The 23,869-nt window shown below is 37.0% G+C and overlaps 1 protein-coding gene across 2 annotated transcripts in view; it reads left to right on the top strand.

The window, feature by feature from the left end:
* iPLA2-VIA (calcium-independent phospholipase A2 VIA) overlaps positions 1 to 23,869 on the top strand; it is a 64,513-nt gene that overhangs the window by 7,028 nt on the left and 33,616 nt on the right. For both annotated transcript variants that reach the window (XM_069845054.1, XM_069845055.1), the window contains exons 4-7: positions 3,013 to 3,190; positions 7,476 to 7,703; positions 11,938 to 12,227; positions 21,597 to 21,851. In XM_069845054.1, coding sequence (XP_069701155.1) covers positions 3,013 to 3,190; positions 7,476 to 7,703; positions 11,938 to 12,227; positions 21,597 to 21,851 — 951 coding nt within the window. The remainder of the gene's footprint in view (positions 1 to 3,012; positions 3,191 to 7,475; positions 7,704 to 11,937; positions 12,228 to 21,596; positions 21,852 to 23,869) is intronic.

Genomic DNA, 23,869 nt, shown 5'->3' with positions numbered 1-23,869 from the left:
ACTGCAGTCATTATAAATGTTAAAATTAAAAAATTATGTTTTATTTAACAACGCTCGCAATTGCCGAGGTTATATCAGCGTTGCCGGTGTGCCGGAATTTTTTCCCTCAGGACTTCTTTTACATGCCAGTAAATCGACTGATATGAGGCCTGTCGCATTTAAACACATTTAAATACCATTGAGCTGGGTTGGGGTAGAACCCACAACTTCGAGCACAGAAGGCTATACCGACTATGCTACTCAGGCCAACTTGTAAATACGATGAAAGAGTAATGGAACGGAGAAAAATTCTCTCTTTCATCGTATGATGACACAGAATATCTGCATGGAAATATGATATGTACTTCGGTACATTAAAATAATATATATATAACTTGTAAATGTTTGTGACTCGGAAACAAATTGTAAGTATATAAACTTATTTCTCATTACTCCATTTTTACTATCCCCTCAAATCCCTCCCCGAAAAAAAATCCTGCGTCCGCCCCTGTTTATAATATTTGACAAGTTAAGGCATTTCACGAATGTAAATAAATTGTAATGTAAACCTAATAAAAATTAAATATTTAGCATTGCAAACAAATATTTTGTATTTATGTATTTTCAAAATATTGTGTTGAAGTAGTGAACACTAAATAATGTTTATATACTTCATCAACTTTATGAATCATGATAAAATTTAAAATCAAAATAGAAAAAATTAATGTATTTTTACTGAGTGTGGAATATGTATATATTATTATAATAGGAACGAGTTTCGTAATGAAAGCACACTTACGAATGGCTTAGCTTAATAAAACAAATAACACAAAAAGTATGACTCAAAAAATCGTTTATGCTCGACCATGCCGAAATGTAGTAATTATACACCTGAATTGTTCCTCGTGTACCAAACATAAGTCCAATGACATTCCAATCTTGAATATTATATTTATGACTGAGATCATCACAGCATGGAAGGTAAATAGCGCGTTTCTCTTCATATACCTGCTTTGGTTGATCTTCATTAATTTTGAACCTTACAGTTTTTTATCTGGTCAATTCTTATGATGTCAGCACGCCGTGTAGATTCTTCCATAGAAAGACGTTGAACTTCCTCATATACTTCGTATTCACCATGTTCCCTTAATCTGTTAGCAATTATTGAGCGGGCTGTGTTATGTCTGTCAATTCGCAGTAATTCGCCCTGAGGGCAGAAACCTAGCACGTGGGGTAAAGTTTCATGCTCATTGCATCTCCTGCAATGGGTATTGCTAAGGCTTCTACCAGGGAGAGATTTAACTACAATGACATTAGTGCTCATTTTAATGGCCTCGGTTCATTGGCCACAGGATAGACCTTTCTTATTGCTAATCCAGGTGTTACCTTTTTTTCCAGTGAGAGTAGAATGTAATTCCTTTACCTTTCCCAGGTAATGCGCTCCATTGATTATGTTGTTGTTGTTTTCTAATGCCAGGCATTTGACAATAAAGTCATTTGACCTCTTGCACTCCAATATTTTTCAAAGATATTGTCATGGTTAGCAACTGACGCACAGATTTTGAGATGTTCTGAATCCATTTCTTGATTTGAGTTGCACAATGGACAGTTAGGGGACTGATATATTCCAATTCTATGCAGATGCTTGGGCAAACAGTCATGGCCTGTTGCCAATCTATATGCAGCTACAGACGATTTGCATGGTAAATCAGGAATCAACTGTGGATTATGATGCAGAGAGTTCCATTTTTTCCCTTGAGATTGTGTTAAATGGCAAGTTGTAGCCGATTAAAGTAAACACCATATTTTAATGTTTTGGTGGCTACTTCATTCACTAACAACACCCAGAATGTCTGGAGGACCACACCTGCTGTTGGTCGACGGGTCCACTGGACCTAGTTGGGAGATCTTGTTGATCACCAACTTTCCCTCCTTAAGCCACTGGAGGACGATTTTAGTGCCATAGCAGGTCAGCACTAGGAACAGAAAAGTAGGAAGGGTAGGAAGGAAAGTGAAATGAACCCCTAGGCCTCGAATGCTCTAATACTGTCGGGGTCGAAGGAAGTAAGAGTTCAGTCAGAGGACTGGATAGGAAAGGGTAAAGAGAGAATTAGGTATTGAATAGAGGAAAATTATACCAAATTCGGTCATTAACTCATCAAGCTGACCAGTGCTAATTGATGAGTGGCCCCTCCCTTTAGTTCAGCTCGTAAAATTATGCATACTAACAGCTGCACCACGGGAAGGTAGGGATGGGACATTGGGTATTTGTCCAGGTCGGTTCCTTAAAGCCTTCAATGGGAAGGATTAATGGTTCTCCCCCCCTGTATTCGACAAATACCGTTTTGCAACCACTCCATTGATTATAAGAAGTGACTAAAATTAAAAAAAAAAAATGTTCTTACAAAGCAGGATGAGTTTATTAAGGAGGCCACAATTAATATACTGACAAGAAGAAACATTTTATATAATTTTTTTTAATTTTTAAACCGTTTTTTTAGCTCCTATAAAATTAGTAAATATGGAGCCACATTGTTCTTGCATCCAACCCTTCAATTACTATCCTTGTGCCATCTGTGAAGAATATGGGATGAGCTACATCACAGCAGCACACAGTATCACAGTATGCTAATAATATATTGCTCTTTTCTTGCCCCGTGTACCATTGTTATGGTGGTAGAGTGAATGAATAATAGAATGATATTGTGAACCAGGTGGCCCGGGTTCGATTCCCAGTCGGGGCAAGTTACCTGGTTGAGGTTTTTTCTGGGGTTTTCCCTCAACCCAATACGAGCAAATGCTGGGTAACTTTCGGTGCTGGATCCCGGACTCATTTCACCGGCATTATCACCTTCATCTCATTCAGACGCTAAATAATCTGATATGTTGATAAAGTGTCGTAAAATAACCTAATAATTGTGACCATTTCGATTATTTTGAAAGGTTTTAATAATCTAATAATTCGAATGAATTCATTCCATTTTTTCCAACACTATTTTTATGATCTGATGTTAATTGATGAATTGATTTCAGTCATCTGAATTCACCAGACGTGAACACAGGCATATCTCCTCTGCAAGTGGCTATAAAGACATGCAACCTTCGTACTGTTCAAGTCCTGTTGGGTGCGAAAGCTTCACTGGAGCATCTGGACTATGATGCAAATTCTGTGTTCCATTATGCAGCAAGTACCAGTAAGGACATAATTTTAGTAAGTACAGAACTATAATAGTACATTATGCAACGAGCCTATAATGATAGTAATTAAGAAGCGAGTATGGATGTTTATGAAACGAGCTCAAGCAAGTTTCATAATTTTCATACGAGCTTCTTAATTACCATTATAGGCGAGTTTCATACGACTTTTTATGCTCGACCATATTTCTAACTTGAAATTATTCAGATTTATACATTTTATTTGTATCTGACAAGATCGGAAGTGACCTTGTTCTAGGTCGTGAATTGTGAGATGTACGCAGACGCGAAAGTATTGATTTTTTCCGAGGAACAATAATGTCATTGACCTTGATGTAATCCCGTTAAACTTGATATAACCTTGATTATTGAATTCGACATTGAAAAACGAGATGACAAATTGAATTTATTTGAATATTATTTACAATTAATGCTAATTTATTATAGTAACAGAACATAACCTTCTGCGACAGTATTGGATTTCCAGCCTCCGTGACTTTTCGCTAGTTCTCTTTCGATTGCATATCGGAGAATAATCGATACTTGCGGTTTTATAACGGTACAAAGCTGCCTTGTCATTGGCTGAACATCTGTAAGCAGAGTTGTCATTGGCTGAACTCCTGTACTTTAATGAGTAGGTGTACTTTAATGACATGCATTAAAGGACTGCTACCAGGTGTAAAATTACTACATTTCGGCATGGTCGAGCATAAAGAAAATCGTTCATTATCTTATTCCTTTGCATTCGAAACTGCTTTTAACGTAATACATTTATAGGTTACTGCAGGCATCTCAAAATTGTGTTTTGTGAAACAGCGCCTGAACTCTGACATAAGTTCCATGTGACAACATCCCTCTCCGTGCTGAACCCCTTCCTCTAGCATTGTCCGTGCTGTTAGCAGAGGCTCATTCTTTTATCCAGTATTATCTGAATAGTGATTTGGCGTTCATAACAGATATTTATAAATCAGGTGAACAAACTAAACTGTCGACTTCAAGGACGTGATCGGAACATAGTTGACATATATGACGTCCTGAAATATTTTTCCATGATGATAAATATAAATACAGTAGAACCTCTATTATCCGTGGTAATGAAGGGGGTGGACTGAACGGTTAATCGAAAAAACCGGATAATGCGTACCATAAAATATTTTCATAAATTAAGTGGATAACACAGTTTCATAATTTCCTCCGTGGTGTTTTGTTTAACATGCTAGATAGTGAATCTGAAGTTCATTCTAAGTACCGTTGTCAACAATGGGTTTATAAGGGTCAAGTAAATTCCTTGCGTTGATTCTTTGTGGAAAGATAAAAATGGTAGTAGGTTTCCTGTTGTATATTTACAGACTTCATACACTTTAACCTTGTTTTTAATTAAATCGCGCATATTTGTAACACCAATCTCGTATTCTAATGCGAAATGTGTAGCAGTTTCTCTTTTCCTAAACTGATCAATTATATGTATTTTTATTTCGATACTTAGAAAAACATTTCTGACACCAGTGAAAGATATTTTGCATACATATTATGAAGTACGGGCACTCGAATAGTAGAACAAGGACTGAATGCTGCACGGGTTTATGCTAAATTTTGCGGAAGTTCTTGGGACCATTTCTTTGAAAGCAGGTAGTGACTATTTTACAGTTTGGTAAAAACATCTTCAAGTAGGCCTACCGGTAACTGTTCCTATTGCCGGCATAGTAATATGTAAGGATAAAGGCTTATAATAGACTCTAGAAAGGAATAGGTACTAATATAAGGCATAGCACCACATAGGCTACTGTACTTTTTTCCGCAGCAAAGAAAGAAAGAAAAGAGTGAGAGAAAGACTATCGGTTAATCCGCTGATCGGTTAATAGGGTGACGGATAATAGGGGTTCTATTGTAAATAAATGGCGGGCTTATGTGAGGGCGGCAATGAACCTCCAGGTTCCTTAAAAGCCAGTAAGTAAGTAAGATAAATATTTGGAAATTGCAATTGAAACAAAATGAGTTTCATCATATTTCTTATCTGAAATCACTTTCAAATGTCTCTGATTAAAAAAATAGATAAATACTGCGACCAGCGCCAACTGGCTAGTCTCTGAAATTAAGACAACTCATCCTGCCTAAGCTTTTTCCCTGGTTTTCCTAAGGCGTTAAGACAAATGTCGGGATGAGCCCTAAAAGAAATGGGCCACAGACCTGCCCTCATATCCCCATGAACCCCGTAATTACTCAAAATTAATTATTAATTGCATCTATCCTAAATTCATAAATCAATCGAAATATTACCTAAAAGCCAAATTGGCTAGTCTCTTATATTGAGACAACTCATCCTGGCTAAGGTATTTCCGTGGTTTTCCTAAGGCGTTAAGACAAATGTCGGGATGAGCCCTAAAAGAAATGGGCCACGGACCTATATGCCCTTCCCCATAAGCCCACTTTTTTTTCCTAACAAACAACTTAAAGCCCTAGTTCAGACTATATAAATTATGAAATACATGTGCAACGTCACACATATCGCAATGCGAAAGGACAGGGAACCTTTCAATTTGCAGATTCAGAATTCACGGCGTCTCTCCTGGCGGTCTTCACCTGCCTTGTCATCGAACAACAGACGACAGAGTCTTCTCGACTCCTCCTGCACTGCGAAATAACAATTCATTTCAATGTACATATCTACACCAGCCATCTCCTCGTCCTGTCCCGTGATCATTTTGATCACATTTCCATCCCCCTCGCATATGTGGTACCTAAGAGGTTACATCCATTTTCGGTTTTCCCCTTCAAAATTTTCTAGAGCTCCTTCAGTGGAGCAGCGTAACCCGGAGTGAGACTAGTGGCCAACAGGCTTGGAGCTCACATATTTAGTTTCTTACAGGCCCCAACCCCTTGCAAGGACGCGTTTTGCGTACCTTTTAAATTTGTCCTCCCAATTCTCCTCTCTTTTTCGATTTTTTTTCGATTTTTTTTTTTTTCGATCGCTGAGAAGGAGGGCAAAAGGGGTGAGTGCATATGGGCCCATGAGCAATAAGGGCCCGTCAGATTAAGTGAGTCTGATTACTTTTTATTATCACGAATAATTATTCATAGATACATACGGGTACTATAAAATTTTGTAAGAATATTTGTTACATAAATTTGATATATTAACTCAACAATAGTAGAATTAATACAAATTACCACTTCATATGTAAATATTTGACTTTTATATAATAGAAGATCGGTTTCTCGCATTAACGTTCACCGACACGACAATTGAGGCCCCGGCATTTGCCTGAACTATGTTCCTGTCGCTTGTACTGAACACGTTCTTATTTATTGGCGTGTCCTTAACTACCCACCACAATATGCTAATGGACTCTCTAAAACCAAAGTCACAGGATACGTTTCCTTTTCAGTACATTGTATGTTTCGTGTCGAAACTTTCGTCTTTTCATTGTCGTTTGTCTAGTAAATTCTGTTCATTAGTGTTACTGGTTATAGTTCAACTGCACAATGGACAAGTACAGGCATAAATCGGGAGCTGAGAAGCACAAGGAGAGACGGAAAAAATTGGAAGATATTAATATGGGTGCTAGACTGCGTAAAAATATCATGAAGATATTAAATAAAGAGATCAGTGATGAACCGAAATATTTAAAATCAATTCATGCCTCTAATTTAGGGCCAACCCCACTGAAACCTATGAATCTCCTGATCTTGCTAGGTCTTTATATATTGATGACATAATTGATGATTGTGCATCAATGAAGTCAAGGAGAGTTGTTTGTTGTTGTTGGACTGCAAGTTAGAAAATACAGGTGTTTAAGAATAATATTTTATGAATATAATATATTGTGCTAATATGAAGTTTTGCTAAAAGTTTTCAATGTAATAAAAGTGTATACTTTTAAGTTCATATCTGTGTATGGGGTTCTCTTTTATTTATTTTGCAAATAATTGTTATGGTTAGAATAACTGGTAACTTGTAATTGTTACTTTTTTCAACGGGGGTCCGAGTACAGTATTACATAGGGGCCCATAAATTCTGTCGGCATCCCTGACTACGACATCCTGGAAACATTACTTTCAGAATTTAGGGATAGAAAGTTTTGTGATTTTAACGCCATTATAACGATACATAAACAGCATAAACTAACAACAACAAAACTTGGAAACAGGATCCACACAATTTGACAGAACAAATCAATCAAAGCAACCACTCTGTGAAAGGAACGCAAAGCTTTGTTTATTGTCTAGAATTTAGTGGTAACTGAATGTAAAGAACCAGAGTTCTATGGTGTAATTTCTATTCATGATTTTCTCTATTTCAGGCTCTCAGTGCAGAATCCTCGAAATGTCTAAACTATCGGAACTCAAATGGACATACACCATTGCATGTAGCATGTTTGGCAGACAAGCCAGATTGTGTAAAAGCACTCTTGATGGCTGGAGCTGATGTGAATATCGCTGCATCCCAAGTCAGTGAGCATTCCTCTACTACACCACCAGGATATGTCGGAGATTTCCTTCATGACAACCCCAACAAACTGTATGCTGAGGTCTGTATGTGGAAAGATATTGTGCTCCTTCACAAACATCAGTGAAAATTCTAAGCATTCGTGTAATATATGCTAACTCATAATTTATTATCATCATAGCACTACAGTCCAAAATGGACCTTGGCTTCTCTCCACTTCACTCTGTCCTCCAATTCCTCACTCCCAGGCTTGTAACGTCTCGCAATACGTTGTCCATCGACTGCTTCTTCGGTCTTCATCTCATTCTTTCTTACATTACTAGCTTGTATTTTTTTAATTTAAAGATTTAAAGATATAACATTAGAATAAAATAAAATAATATGTACACTTACTGAAAATTTACATGTTGCACTTCATTGTACATTATACTCTTGGATTTTAGTTTCCCCATATAGCTGTGACGCCCCAGATAAAGACCGATGATGCATCAGGACGTTGCGATGCATAATTTGAGAACCCCTGAATTAAGCTATACAAAAATATACAGTATATAGTGAGCAGATTAATTCAATTTACAAGCATAATTTAGTTGAATTATATCTGTAATTAAACATGACATCTCATTGAAACACACAGTTTGGCATATTTTGAAGAATTTTGCAGTATTTATTAAACTTCAACATGGAGTCTTCACATAGCCTCCATACAATCAACATCCAACGAATACACACGCTCATATACAACTAAACTTGAACGCTGACTTTCACCTTACTATAATAGTCCACAAAACTACAGTATTTGGATACCGTCCGTAAATTAACTATATTGAAGAGCATCACCGCTCATAACACACGTTCAAGTATATGCCGCAAATCAACATCATAAGACAACCTAATATTGAAATATATCGTTGGATACAAATGATATCCATAACAACTTTCAATATTAGACTCAAGGCACAACCTCGGTCTATATATCATGATGTACATACATTTAGAAGGTGAAAAGACATGCAGTGATGATAAAACAAGAATACGGGCACGAACAAATCAGTTAACATAGTTCAAGACTGTAATGCATCTCTTCACACAATATAGTATACAGATTTCATTTTATTTTTTATTATTTTGTCAGTGAAGACCTGCAAACATATTTGTACAAGTATTGTAATCACACGTGTGCTTTTAATCATTTGACAGTAGGGTGTAGTCACACAAGAAAGACATATTTATGTCCTAATTATGTTGCTTTTTATCACATTTTTATCATATTGTATGCTTATTAATATATATTGTATTTTGGTTTGTAGAGACACATGTACCTGTTAGTGATGATATTGCTATATAGAATGTTGTATCTGTTGATGTTGGTATGAAACCGACGAAAACGTTCATACAATATTAAATCATGTAATGTAAGGACTTGCACCTTACATATATTAATAGTAAAGTCATTGACTGAAAATAAATATTCATATTATATTCAACATGGAAATGTCATGAGAAATTTAATGGGTGAATGATGGTTTTATTAAATTAAATCAATATGAAAGTGTTAAGGGACAGTATTTATTATAATACAGTCTAATTTTTGGCAAATACAGAGTCTTTCATAAGTAATGAGTCTATCGAAAAATCAACTATTTTGGATAATTTTTTGAAATGATGTTCATCCTCACTAGAAAGAACCCTTCCCAGTGCCGTACAGTCGATTTTGAAACAAACATCCCCTCCCCCACCACCAGAGGAAGCTACTTATCCATGTACAGAGTGATTTATATAGAACTGACACATTTCTTTCATTAATTGTTTCAAAACGAATTGTGCTAGCGACAACTTATTATACCTGAAATGTAGAGGAATTTTGGGAGATTATTTACCTCTATAGCAAATGTTGTCTGGCGTTGTCAAATCCGGAGATCTCGGTGGCCACAGGTTCCTGGAAATTATTCGGTCGTCACATATCCGGATAAATGGAACCATGCTTCATCTGTGAACCATGTGATGGACAATATGGCAGGATTTTGCACAATGAACGTCTGAAACCAATGACAATAATTCAATCTTTTATCCTTATCTGGTTCCTGTAGCTAATGAACAACCGTAACCCTATATGGCTTTAGGCTCTCTGACACATTGAGTAGGTGTACCCTGTCTCCTGCGACAAAAGTCTTAATGATTTTTTGAGTGACTGCTCCAGTTGTGCTCTTATGTCAACAACAACCGTGGGAAGCCTAGATGAACGATGCTTGCCCTTCTCACTCACCAGAGATCCAGTTGTTTCCAATTTGTTTACCAGTCCCAGTATTGTGTTTCTTTTGGGAGGATTGCGAACACCAAATTCTCTCTGGTATGCCCTTTGAGTAGCTGTAATTGAATTCGTAATCCAGTATTGCTTCACAAGGAAGAGTCGTTGATTTAATGTGTACTGCATTTTCATGTTGACACAAAATGTTGAAAACAGCTGCCAACAATAGGAATAAAACATAAACATCTGCGCATCTAATGACAAGGAATCGAAACTCCAGAACATTCTGCTTAATTTGGTGCTAAAATTGGGTCATTGAATGAATTTCCAACGGAATAATTAAAGAAAGAAATGTGTCAGTTCTGTATAAATCACTCTGTATAATGTGCATTTGATGCCAACTTAAAATGACCTGTAGCATGGCCTTCTATACGCCAAAGACTTAAAATGACCTGAGCGTGGCCTTCTATATGCCAAGGATAATGGCACACGGCCATGCCTATACACATTGTTGTGATAGACTGGAAAGATAAAATGCCAGCAGCTGCTTAACTTTATTGGAGAAGAGAAAAATTGCTGCCTGGTTTGAACTTGAAAAATTTGTTGCTCAAATTAAGAGTTTATTCCGTAGATGAAGTGTTTCCAGGCAGGTGGATCGGTCGCACAGGCTCAATCCCTTGGCCTCTGCGATCACCTGATTTGACTCCCCTGGACTTCTTTTTCTGGAGATTCATCAAGGATAGTGTCTATGGGACTAAGCCACGCACCATTCATGAATTAGTGGAACGAATTGAACGCACGATACAAATGGTTATGCCTGACATGCTCACCAGAGTCCATGAAGAGTTGATACGTCACTTACATTTGTGCATTCAGCAGAATGGAAGACATTTTGAAAATTGTACACCACAATTTGTCAACAATTGAAATTGTTTTTACATTTATGCGTTTTAATAAAGATTAAATACAATAATACAATCAATATAAAAAAAAGGAGATATAGTAATATTAACAAAATTTGAGGACCGAATGACCAGCGCTCATGTTCGGTCGCAGTTCAGATATATTATTAATAGGCATATAAGAGAATATACAAAATAAAATAAAATAGCAACTAAAATTAAAATTACAGCTACAGTGAAATTATATAATATAATAGGTCTATATTAATATAAAAGGAATATAAAAAATGAAATAAAATAAAATAGGAAATAAAAATTAAAATAACAGCGGCAATGAATTTACATAATATAATATTAACATAGAGAAGAATAATATCGCACGTGAATAAAGTAGGACAATTTATAAAAAAAAAATATAAATTCCGAAATTATAGAATACAAATATAATATAGGCTAATTAATTCATACACGTAGGCTATAAATTTATTTAATCAAATTGAAGACATTAACACGTTTATAATTTTCTTGTTATATGTTAGTGGGTTACATGTTAGAAGTTCTGGGTGTAATTTAGCTAAAGAATTATACAAACGAGGGCCAAAATTAATGCTATGCTTTAGACCAGCAGATGTGAGACATTTAGGTTCTATTAATGTTGAATTATTATTTCGTCTTGTGTCATGATTATGTGCCTATAATATAAACTTATTACGATTTTTATGATAAAATTTTAACAGAGTATATTTATAAATTTGTTCAATATTAAATACATTAAATTCAGAATAAATTAATTTAGTTCGATAATGGAAACATTTCTTCAAACAAATTTTAATTGTTCGTTTTTGTAGTAAATTTAACGGACTAAGATTAATTTGTTAAAACACTAACCATTCTTTTGTTTAATAGCTTTGGTGGTTAGGGGAGGGGGTGTTTGTTTCCAAATCGATTGTACGGCACCAGGAAGGGTTCTTTCTCGTGAGGATGAAAATCATTTCAAAAATCATCCAAAATAATTTATTTTTCGATAGACTCGTTACTTATGAAAGACCCTGTAGTTTGTATTGAGTTTTCAGACATAAAGTACTTCGTAAATGTTACCTTTTTAAGTAAGAAGGTAATAAAAAATAGCAAAGTAAAAGATTTTTTTTTTTTTTTTCAATTTTCAGGATATGAAGTATGGTGGCACACCTCTTCATTGGTCGTGTTCAAGGGGAGTAATTGAAGCTCTCGTGGATATGGGATGCGACATTAATGCAGTCAATTTTAATGGACACACAGCTCTTCATATCATGGTGTTAAGAAACCGTTTGGAATGCGTGGTGGCACTGCTAAGCCGAGAAGTAGATGTAAATATTGGTGACCATGACGGCAACACACCTCTCCATCTGGCAGTCACACGAGGCAGTCTTGCAATCGTGCAGGCCCTCATTGTGTTTGGAGCTGATCTGAGTTACAAGTATGAACATTGTCTACATTTTAAAACTCTGGTGATTAATGATCGTTTTTCTTTATTCCCCGCCTCCTTAATTGTGTTTATTAAGTTCTTGAGGGTACAGTAGCTGCACTTCACACCCAGATACACAGAGTTTTTTTCTCTTTCTCCCCTTTTTAACGAATCTCTGAAGGATTAATTGAGCGTTTTTGCAGAAGTCGATAGATGCAGAATTTTTCGAAAGTGAGTTACATATGGATAGCGTATATTTTCTTCCTCTGGAATCGATCTATGAAATCAGATTTACCAAAACTTGATTCATGCCGTATGTAGAGACTACCAAACCTTCCAGGTTTTTTTCAAAACTCGATAGATCCTGTCACTTAGTGTAATTTCTGTAAAATTTTGATTTCTGCATCTATCGACTTTTGCAAAAACGCTCCTCAATTATTTTTATTTTTCCCTTAAATTCTGGCTTTTCATTGTAAGCAAGGAAGGGCTGAGAATAGAAACAACTGCCCCCCTCCCCCCTTGGTCATTTAACTACATTATATTTCATCATCATCATCATCATCATATCCGTCACATATTAGACCCTACAGGATCTGTTACGGTCTCATGTCAGCGCTTGCGTGGTCTTCCCAATTTCCTCTTTCCTCTTGGTACATAAATAAGAATCTGTTTAGGCCATCTAGTATGATCCATCCTTTCGACATGTTTTTTCCACTGAAGTCGATATTGTTGAACAAAATTAACTATAGGTACATTATATTTACATATTCTTAATACTCATTACTACAGACTGGATTTTTAGATTTTTAAGAAGTCCATTTTTAGCTTATTGAAATAGGTGAAATTATTTAGAATTAGAATTAGAAAAGCCCATTACATCCTTAGCAGGCAAGGGCCTCTTACCATCGGTAGGGCAGCTTTACCTCATGGGGTGAGCTAGTCCCTGTGGGCCTTACTCAGAGTTGAATCACTTCACTTCTCCTCACTTTACTTCACTTCACTGTTGTGTGTTCTACTGTTACTTATTCTAAACCTAAAATTATGTGAATTTAAACACTATTATAGTCACAATCATGCCATGGTATGAAAGAAAAATTTCATAACCTCGAGCGGGATTCCAACCTGCGACTTCCTGTACTCCGGTCAGGCGCTCTACCACTGAGCTATCGAGATCGTCTCACGCCAAAGGCTTGGAATTATCCCTTCATACCGGCGACTCTGTTATAGAGTACTGTCCATAGTGTCTGATCTACGAGGTCTGTCTAAAAAGTATCCGACCTTTAGCCAGAAAAAATATTTCAAATACCTGACGGGGTTGGGATCCTAATCCCCTTCAAAGTAGGCCCCTTGTGCTTGCACACACTTAGCCCACCGATCCTTCCACTGCCGGAAACACCTCTGGAAGTCTTCTTTTGGAATGGTGTTCAGCTCCGTCGTCGCATTCCGCATTATCTCTTCTCTACTCTCAAAATGGGATCCTTTCAGTGGTGTCTTCAATTTTGGAAACAACCAGAAGTCGCAAGGAGCCAGGTCTGGAGAGTAGGGAGGTTGGTGAACGGTTGTAATTCCATGTTTGGCCAAGAAAGTGTGTATCAATTGGGATGAATGTGCGGGGGCGTTGTCGTGATGCAAGTGCCAGTTGTTCGCCGTCCACATGTCTGGTCTTTTGCGCCGAACTGCATCACGGAGTCGCCAGAGAACATCGTGATAGTACTCCTTTGTCACCATTTGTCCTTCCGGTGCGTATTCGTGATGCACAATTCCACGGACATCAAAGAAAACAGTCAGCATCATCTTGATTTTGCTTCGCACCTGCCGCGCTTTCTTCGGCCTTGGAGACTCGGGATGCTTCCATTGCGACGACTGTCTTTTTGTTCCTGGGTCGTACCCGTACACCCATAACTCATCTCCAGTTATCACGGTGTTCAGAAACCCAGGATCAGTGTTGGCGGTGTCCAGAAGGTCCTGTGCAACGTCACGACGGAGGTCTTTTTGTTCCGGGGACAACAACTTGGGCACGAATTTCGCAGCCACTCGGTTCATGTTCAAATCATCACACAAAATTGCATGTGCAGAATCTTTACTCACTCCAACCTCTTCGGCAATCTCCCGCACGGTCAAACGACGATCTGCCATCACCAAATTTCGCACCCTCTCAACAATAGATGCACTCCGAGCAGTTTGGGGCCTGCCACAACGCTGCTCACTCTCCGCTGATGTGCGGCCATCTTTGAATCGGTTGAACCACTCCTTAATTTGTGTTACACCCATCGCATCTTCCCCAAACACCTGCTGAATCTTACGAATTGTTTGACTTTGAGAATCACCAAGCTTTTGACAAAATTTGATGCAGTATCTTTGCTCAATTCGTTCAGTCATCTTGCGAGAAAACTAAATCCGACAAACACCTAGAACAGCACCTTACTTGACGACTACCAGCCAGTGACTGGCACAAGCGAATGCGGTGAAAAAATTCAAGCATGCTCATTACAGTTCCTCCTTCCACCATGCACAGTGGCGCCGCCTTAGAATCACAACTTTACGCGGGAAAAATTAAGGTCGGATACTTTTTAGACAGGCCTCGTAGTCAGCACTGCTTATGTCACATCAACGGACGTTTATACGTCACCAACATCGTAAGATGAAGATTATATTTGTAAAATTATGTCTTTCTACTTTTCTCTGTCTTTCGCTATACGCATCCACTGCGGTCCTATCACGTCAACGAAGTCCTGTGCCCATCTCCTTCTTGGTCTTCCTCTCCTTGGGTCCCAGACTGTAGTGGCATATGTCCATCTGTTGGCGGGTAGTGTGGCTATGTGTTCTCCCCATTTCCATTTTAGTCTTCTCACTGTCTTGCGGCCATTTCGATAGGCCTACTGCTTTTTAATCTCAGTTCTTCATTTCTTACTTTGTCCTGTAGTTTAATCTCTAATATCTTTCTTTCCATTTTGCGTTGGCATACCTGTATCTTCTGAGCTTGTTTTTTAGTCCACGACCAGGTTTGGCTGCCGTATGTTAGGGTCGGTATGAAACAGGTCCGTAGGGCTTCCAGTCTTAATTGTATATTAATATATTAATACTGAAACAATTGTCTTTAGAGACAATTAATATTAGGTACCCTCCACAAAACTGGCTTCATTTATACACCGACGGATCCTTGATCTCCAGAGAACAAGGTGCTGGTGCAGGTGTTATGTGCTGTCTCTTCTCCCTTTATAGATCTCTTGGATATGGAACAACAAGTTTTGATGGTGAAATCATTGCAATAAGTGAATGTCTCAGGAATCTTCTATGCCACATCAATAAATTTAGGAATGCAGTTGTATTGTCAGACTCCAAAGCAGCTATTCTATCAATCGTCTCCAAACACACACCTTCATCTCAAACAGCAGAAATAACTAAAATGCTCTCTCAATTAATATCACTCAATAAAAGAATTGTATTCCAATGGATACCATCCCATTGTGGAATCCTGGGAAACGAGAATGCTGATGCTTTAGCAAAGAAGGGCAGCACTGCTACTTACAGACCTGTTACTAAATCTACGTATTACTCTGTGAAAAGATTTATTAAATCTACATACTTAGACTTCAACAAACAAAATTTGATAACTCAATCCCAAGGGAAAAAATGGAACTCCCTGCATCAAAATCCACAGTTAATTCCCGATTTACCATGAAAATCGTCTGTAGCTGCATTTAGATTGGCAACAGGCCATGATTGTTTGGCCAAACACCTGCATAGAATTGGAATATATCAGTCCTCTAACTGCCCATTGTGCAACTCAAACCAAGAAATGGATTCGGAACACCTCAAAATCTGTGCTTCATTGGCTGACCGTGATAATATCTTTGAAAAATATTGGAGTGCAAGAGGTCAAATGACTTTATTGTCAAACGCCTGATATTCCATGTGTTGTGGGTCCCTATCACCACGGCATGGCGCGTCCTCAGGTTGCGGATAGAGGAGACGGCCTCCAGATATGGAGGGTAGCTGCGAATATATTGAATAAGCAGTCGTGGACAGCCGATAAGGGGTGGTCCTCCAGCTTGGGGGTTGGGCGAAGGGCTAACAACCCATCACCGTAAAAAACAGCTTGTTACGTATCCCTATAATAAGCCTCGGAATAGGACTGATTCTCTGGCACGACCACAGCAAAGGAATAAGGTTTTGAGATTTGGCACTTGGAACGTAACTAGTCTTTATAGAACAGGAGGGGTAACATTAGTAGCAAAAGAACTAGCTAGGTATAGAATAGACTTCGTAGGAGTACAAGAGGTTAGGTTAGATGGGAATGGCATATCAGAAATAGGAGATTACTTGTTGTATTATGGGGAAGGAAACAATAATCACCAATTAGGAACAGGATTCTTTGTTCATAAAAGAATAAAATCAGCAGTAAAAAAGGTCGAATTTATCAGTGACAGGTTATCATATTTAGTACTTAAGGGTAGATGGTGCGACATCATGGTTATAAATGCACACGCCCCTACCGAAGAGAAAGACGACCATATAAAGAATAGCTTCTATGAGGAATTGGAACATACTTTTGATCAGTTCCCTAGATATCACATGAAAATTTTATTGGGGGATTTCAATGCTAAAGTAGGACGGGAGGATATTTTTAGACCAACTATTGGAAAAGAGAGCCTACACGCAATTAGTAGTGACAATGGAGTTAGATTAGTCAACTTTGCCACATCGAAAAATTTAATTGTCAAAAGTACAACATTCCCCCATAAGGATATACATAAATATACTTGGACTTCTCCAGATGGATTGACACACAACCAAATAGATCACATCTTGATAGATAAACGGAGACATACTAGTATAGTAGATATTCGAACTTTCAGGGGTGCAGACTGTAATTCTGACCATTATTTGGTGATTGGAGAATTAAGAGAAAGATTATCAGTAGCCAAGCGAGTAGAGCAACAATTATTACTAAATTCAATATTTTGAAATTAAAGGACGAGGAAGCTAAGCAAAATTATCAGGTCGAAATTTCGAATAGGTTTGCCACTTTAGAAAGTTCCGACGAAGTTGAGAAAGAATTAGATGTTAATAGCGTGTGGGAAAATATCAGAGATAGTATCAAAATTGCAGCTGAGCAGAGCATAGGTTATTATGAAACTAAGAAAAAGAAACCGTGGTTTGATGAAGATTGTTGCATGGTAGTAGAAAGAAGGAAACAGGCAAAATTGAAATTCTTACAGGAAACAGTTGAGGAGAAGAGAGATAATTATTTCAATGAAAGACGGGAAGCATGTCGTACACTTAGTAATAAAAAGAGAGGTTACTTGAAGGAAAAACTGAATGAGGTAGAAACAAATAGTAAGAATAAAAACATTCGAGATTTATATAAGGGTATAAAGGAATTTAAGAACGGATATCAGCCAAGGGTAAACGTGATCAAGGATGAGAATGGCGACTTGCTTGCAGACTCTCCATCAATCCTAAACAGATGGAAAAACTATTTTGCGCAATTACTAAATGTACATAGGCCAAATAGAAATGATCGGGACGAAATTGAAATACAAACTGCTGAGCCATTTATACCCGAACCCACGCTTTCAGAAGTCGAAATTTCGATAGAAAATCTGAAAAAGTACAAGTCTCCTGGTATCGATCAAATTCCAGCAGAATTAATACAAGATGGTGGAAGTGCATTATATAGCGAAATTTATAAACTTGTACTTGCTATTTGGGAAAAAGAAATTGTACCAGAACAATGGAAGGAGTCTATAATTGTACCTATTTTTAAAAAGGGGGACAAAACCAACTGTGGTAACTTTCGAGGAATATCACTTTTGTTGACGTCGTACAAAATTTTGTCCAATATTCTTTTGAGAAGATTAACTCCGTACGTAGATGAAATTATTGGGGATCATCAGTGCGGTTTTAGGCGTAATAGATCGACTATTGATCAGATTTTTTGTATTCGACAGATAATGGAGAAAAAATGGGAGTATAAGGGTACAGTACATCAGTTATTCATAGATTTCAAAAAGGCATATGACTCGGTTAAGAGGGAAGTATTATATGATATTCTTATTGAATTTGGTATTCCCAAGAAACTAGTTCGATTAATTAAAATGTGTCTCAGTGAAACATACAGCAGAGTCCGTATAGGTCAGTTTCTATCTGATGCTTTTCCAATTCACTGCGGGCTAAAGCAGGGGGATGCACTGTCACCTTTACTTTTTAACTTCGCGCTAGAATATGCCATTAGGAAAGTTCAGGATAACAGGCAGGGTTTGGAATTGAACGGGTTACATCAGCTTCTTGTCTATGCGGATGACGTGAATATGTTAAGAGAAAATACACAAACGATTAGGGAAAACACGGACATTTTACTTGAAGCAAGTAGAGCGATCGGTTTGGAAGTAAATCCCGAAAAGACAAAGTATATGATTATGTCTCGTGACCAGAATATTGTACGAAATGGAAATATAAAAATTGGAGATTTATCCTTCGAAGAGGTGGAAAAATTCAAGTATCTTGGAGCAACAGTAACAAATATAAATGACACTCGGGAGGAAATTAAACGCAGAATAAATATGGGAAATGCGTGTTATTATTCGGTTGAGAAGCTCTTATCGTCCAGTCTGCTGTCCAAAAATCTGAAAGTTAGAATTTATGAAACAGTTATATTACCGGTTCTTCTGTATGGTTGTGAAACTTGGACTCTCACTCTGAGAGAGGAACATAGGTTCAGGGTGTTTGAGAATAAGGTGCTTAGGAAAATATTTGGGGCTAAGCGGGATGAAGTTACAGGAGAATGGAGAAAGTTACACAACACAGAACTGCATGCATTGTATTCTTCACCTGACATAATTAGGAACATTAAATCCAGACGTTTGAGATGGGCAGGGCATGTAGCACGTATGGGCGAATCCAGAAATGCATATAGAGTGTTAGTTGGGAGACCGGAGGGAAAAAGACCTTTAGGGAGGCCGAGACGTAGATGGGAGGATAATATTAAAATGGATTTGAGGGAGGTGGGGTATGATGATAGAGACTGGATTAATCTTGCGCAGGATAGGGACCGCTGGCGGGCTTATGTGAGGGCAGCAATGAACCTTCGGGTTCCTTAAAAGCCATTTGTAAGTAAGTGAGTAAGTAAGTAACGCCTGATATTAGAAAACAACAACAACATTGGTATGACCGTACCTTAAGAAATTAACCACAAAATATGTTTGAAATAGGTTCGAAATTTTCTTATGACGGGTTATATATAAAGAAATCTATTCAAATGTATTCAAAGGGATTTTCCCTAACTCGGTGTTCCTTGAAAGTGGAAATCAATTATATTGTTTTTATGGTAGATCTACCGAGACCTTTGAAATCATTCCTCGAAATTTGGAATGTTAAAACAGGATTTTACTGTATACATACTGTATGTGTATATACGCACATATGTATATGTGAGAGAGACATCCATTTTTAATTTGAGAGCAACTGCAGCATAGATTTAGATGATTACTGGAATGGAACCCACAAGGAGAACAAAAAGTAGAAGGATGAAAAATAACATGGAAAAGGACAATATAAAGAGAATTTTAGCAAGTAGAGAAGTCCTGTGATGAAACAAAGGTCGTGAATAAGAATGGAGTTCAATTGCATACATACACATATTTCAACTGTGCAATGTGTAAATGAAGTAAAATATCTTACATTTAGAATTACAAATAATACTTTTATGCTCGACCATGCCGAAATGTAGTAATTATACACCTGGTAGCAGCCCTTTAATGGACCTCATTAAAGTACACCTATTCATTAAAGTTCAGGTTTTCCACCAATCAGAAAGCAATATGAAAGTGCAAGTATCGATTATTCTGACATATGCAATCGAAAGACAACTAGCAAAACATCATGGAGGCTGGAAATCCAATACTGTCAGAGAAGGTTATGTTCTTTTACTATAATAATTAGCGTTAATTGTAAATAATATTCAAATAAATTCAATTTGGCATCTCGTTTTTCAATGTCTAAATCAATTTCAAGGTTATATCAAGGTTAATGTTTATTTTACTCTCTAGATTATATCAAGTTCAATGACATTCGTTTGTCGGAAAAAATCAATACTTTGCATCTGCGCACATCTCACAATTTACGAGATATTGCACAAGGTCAGTTCTGCTCCCCAGTCAGGTAAGAATAACATGAATACTTATGAATAATTTCAAGTTAGAAATATGGTCGAGCATAAAAAGTCGTATGAAACTTGCCTATAATGGTAATTAAACTCTTGTATGAAAATTATGAAACTTGCTTGCGCTCGTTTCATAAACATACTCGCGTCTTAATTACTACCATTATAGGCTCGTTGCATAATGTACTATTTTGTACGAGATCGTGCGTATTTGCTTGCTTTCCGCACGAAACCAATACGCGGTAAGTGTGAAATAGCACATTCAGTATTCCCAACGTAACACACATAACAATTTCCCTATTCTTACCGCTTAAGCGCCATATTCATTTTACTGCTTTAGGCTTTTAACATATTATTTTTAGAGACGTTTAACATAGTATTAATTATAAATTGGAAACTTACCACTGCAATTTCACCTAAATTGCACTGTTAATTATTGTTTTTAAATATTTGCAAAAATTAAGTAAACTCTAGAACACCACAAAAGGTACTGCATTTGTAATGCAAGTAACATTAAGGAAGCTGTGAAAAAATCAACAAGATTCCAGATGCCGATGTTATTACTGCAATATGTTATATAAATAATATTGTTAAAATATTAAAATGAAAAATAAATCATTACATAACCTTACCGTTTGTTTTAAGTTCGCATTTATAGACTGGGGGGAAAAAAAAGACAGTCTTATATCACGGCCTGCTGGAATATAGTAAACACAGAAAACATTTTATAGCAACAATGTTGAAGATAGTTATTTTAGTTTTTAAAAGTTGCTGTCATTGAACAGAAACCAAGATGGAGATTTCATTGCAAGTAATTATAAATTCCTCTTTCAGGTATGTAATAAACGATCTTCGCACAAAATAATGTATGATACACGAGCGATATGTTTGTTTTCATGTTGTCGGAAATTAAAAAAGCTCAACTACGTTTTGCTTTTTCAATCTTTTCCTCGAACATGAAAACATCAACATACCGCTCTTGTAACGTATATTCCTATTGTGTGTAATCCAGAAAACGAAAGTTTATCTATTTGAGTGATTTTATGTCTATTATGTCTTTCGAATTATAGCCCATGAATAGAATTATAAACAGTAATACCACCCACAACATGACAAAGGAACCGAATTGTTGTGAAAAGCATGGCATTTGTGATGGGAATGTAATATTGTGAACATCCTGTCATTTATTTTTTTTTTCTGGGACTGTATCTGTACAGGAACAATTCAGGGGCAACGCCACGTCATGTAGTTCCACCAGACAGTGAAGGAGATAAGAAACTTTACTACTTGCATGCTGTTGGAGCTCCGAGATGTCCACTCGACATGGATGGCTGCACACCAGGTTGTACATCTCGTAAAGGTTCGTCAGAGGATCACAATGGTGTTCCTCCAGCTGTTCCTCCGTCTTCAGCATCACGTGAGGTCCTGAACCAAATGCTCTCTGTTGCTGGCATGGATATGGCAGCTTCTAGGTAGTGTAACTTCTCTGTACTATTCGACCTCTTCCCCTCCCCCTCTTTTTTCTGTTGGGAAGTTTGATTAATCTGTCCACAATTATTGGAATGGGACGAGAGATTTCGATCTTGGGATTCCCATGCAACTATTTAATACATACATAATATGCCTGTAGAATATCATTACCTTATTTACCATTGTTTCATGGTAAACATAGAAAATTTAATCGAGAAACGCATATGGCCTTCATTGACTTTAAAAAGGCTTTTGATAAATTACTTCAGATTTTGGCAGATGATCAAGTGCCTCAACAGCTTATACAAAATATTTACAATATATATAAAACAACCATCATAGCAATTCGAAGCAACAATAAACTTTCACAGTGGCGACCTATTTATAGTGGAGTATGACAAGGCTGTGGCCTTTTACCACTTCTGTTTATTATATACAGTGAAACCTGTTCAGGACGGAAGTGACATGGTCCTAATTTTTTTTCCGTTGTGGACAGGTTTCCGTATTATTCAGGTGTTACATTAAAAAGGAATATTTTATCATTCATATACATGAAAAACAAAATGGCATGTCGCAAAATATTCAATTTAACACTACTCACATTAAATCAGTCTTCTGTCGCTTATTCCGTTGGTGAATCATCTTGATGAAAATAATATCGTAACTCACTCATTAATCATTAAACACTACTAAAGTTTACTAATCTCATTCAATTTGATATCCAAAACTATACTATAATACTGTATTGTATATGACTGCACATTACAGTATTAATTAATTGGACTAGGAGCCATCCATTAGAAGCTTTGAATTCTGCTTTATGTAATTTCTTTGCCAGTACAATGGCTTGTTTTGCAGAATAGATTTAGAAATCGGCATGTTCTTTGAAAGGTCATGAAGAACCCACTCCCACAACAGTTCATTTATTTCCACATAAACTGTTGTTTTCTGGTTCCTTTTATATCACCAATACTGGCTGCAAGTCACTCACTCATTATGATCTTTATTTTTTAAAGTGCCACACCTGAGTTTCCCGCAACTGTACTTCAATATTATTTCACATACACTTCGTTTCTAATTTTTCTTTAACTCGATAACTTTTACTTCATCACTTAATGTTAATGCTACATTTTATGCAACTTTTTTTTACCAGGAAATCACTACATTTGCGCTCTGCCTAGCTACGACTGTGTATGGGACGGGTGTGAAGCATTGAAAATCTTTGAACAGACTCGCCTGCCTAGTCAACAGAGTAATAAAATTTATGACCGACAGGCCAACACACCCTCGTACCCTCGTACACCCTAAAATTTTGCAAAGAATACTTGTTTTTATCTTAGTGACCTATATATTTCGTATATTCCTTGAAATTACACACTGTTTCAAAATATAGTGTGCTCAAAATATTATTTCCGTTTTGAATAGAAGTAGGCAGTTTCTGTTTCCGCGTTGGAAGTTTCCGTTTTATTCAGGAAAAATTGCACATAATACATACGAATTTCGCCGGGACCAATAAATTGTTCCGAAATAGACAGGATTCCGGATTATTCAGGTTCCGATTTGAACAGGTTTCACTGTGTATATAAATAGAATCATTCAAGATTGGCGACAGACACGCCATGGATTTATTCCAATTAATCGAAATTTGCAGCTTGATGCTTTACTTTTCGCTGATGATCTAGTTCTCATGGCATCAACTGAAGATGATTTACAATATTCAGTACACAATTTAAATATGGTCAGTGAAAAATATAACATGGAAATTAATATTGAAAAATCGAAAATCATGTCATTTTGTGGGAAATTCCCTGTACCAAGTAAAATCTGTTTGAATAATAAAATAATCATCATCATCATCCTTCACGAATTAGGCCTCTGTAGACCTGTTTCGGCCCCATCTAGCAGTCTTCTTAAAGGTCTTCCTGGTCGACGATGTCCTCTAGGTTTATATTGCATAAATAATAGAATAATAGAAAAAGTAAATACCTTCACTTACCTTGGCTATACACTATCACCTTAT

Source organism: Periplaneta americana, chromosome 14 (genome assembly GCF_040183065.1).
Source record: "Periplaneta americana isolate PAMFEO1 chromosome 14, P.americana_PAMFEO1_priV1, whole genome shotgun sequence".
NCBI lineage: Eukaryota > Metazoa > Arthropoda > Insecta > Blattodea > Blattidae > Periplaneta > Periplaneta americana.
Note: the sequence above shows the minus strand (reverse complement) of the source record. Positions and strands in the feature narration are given on the sequence as shown.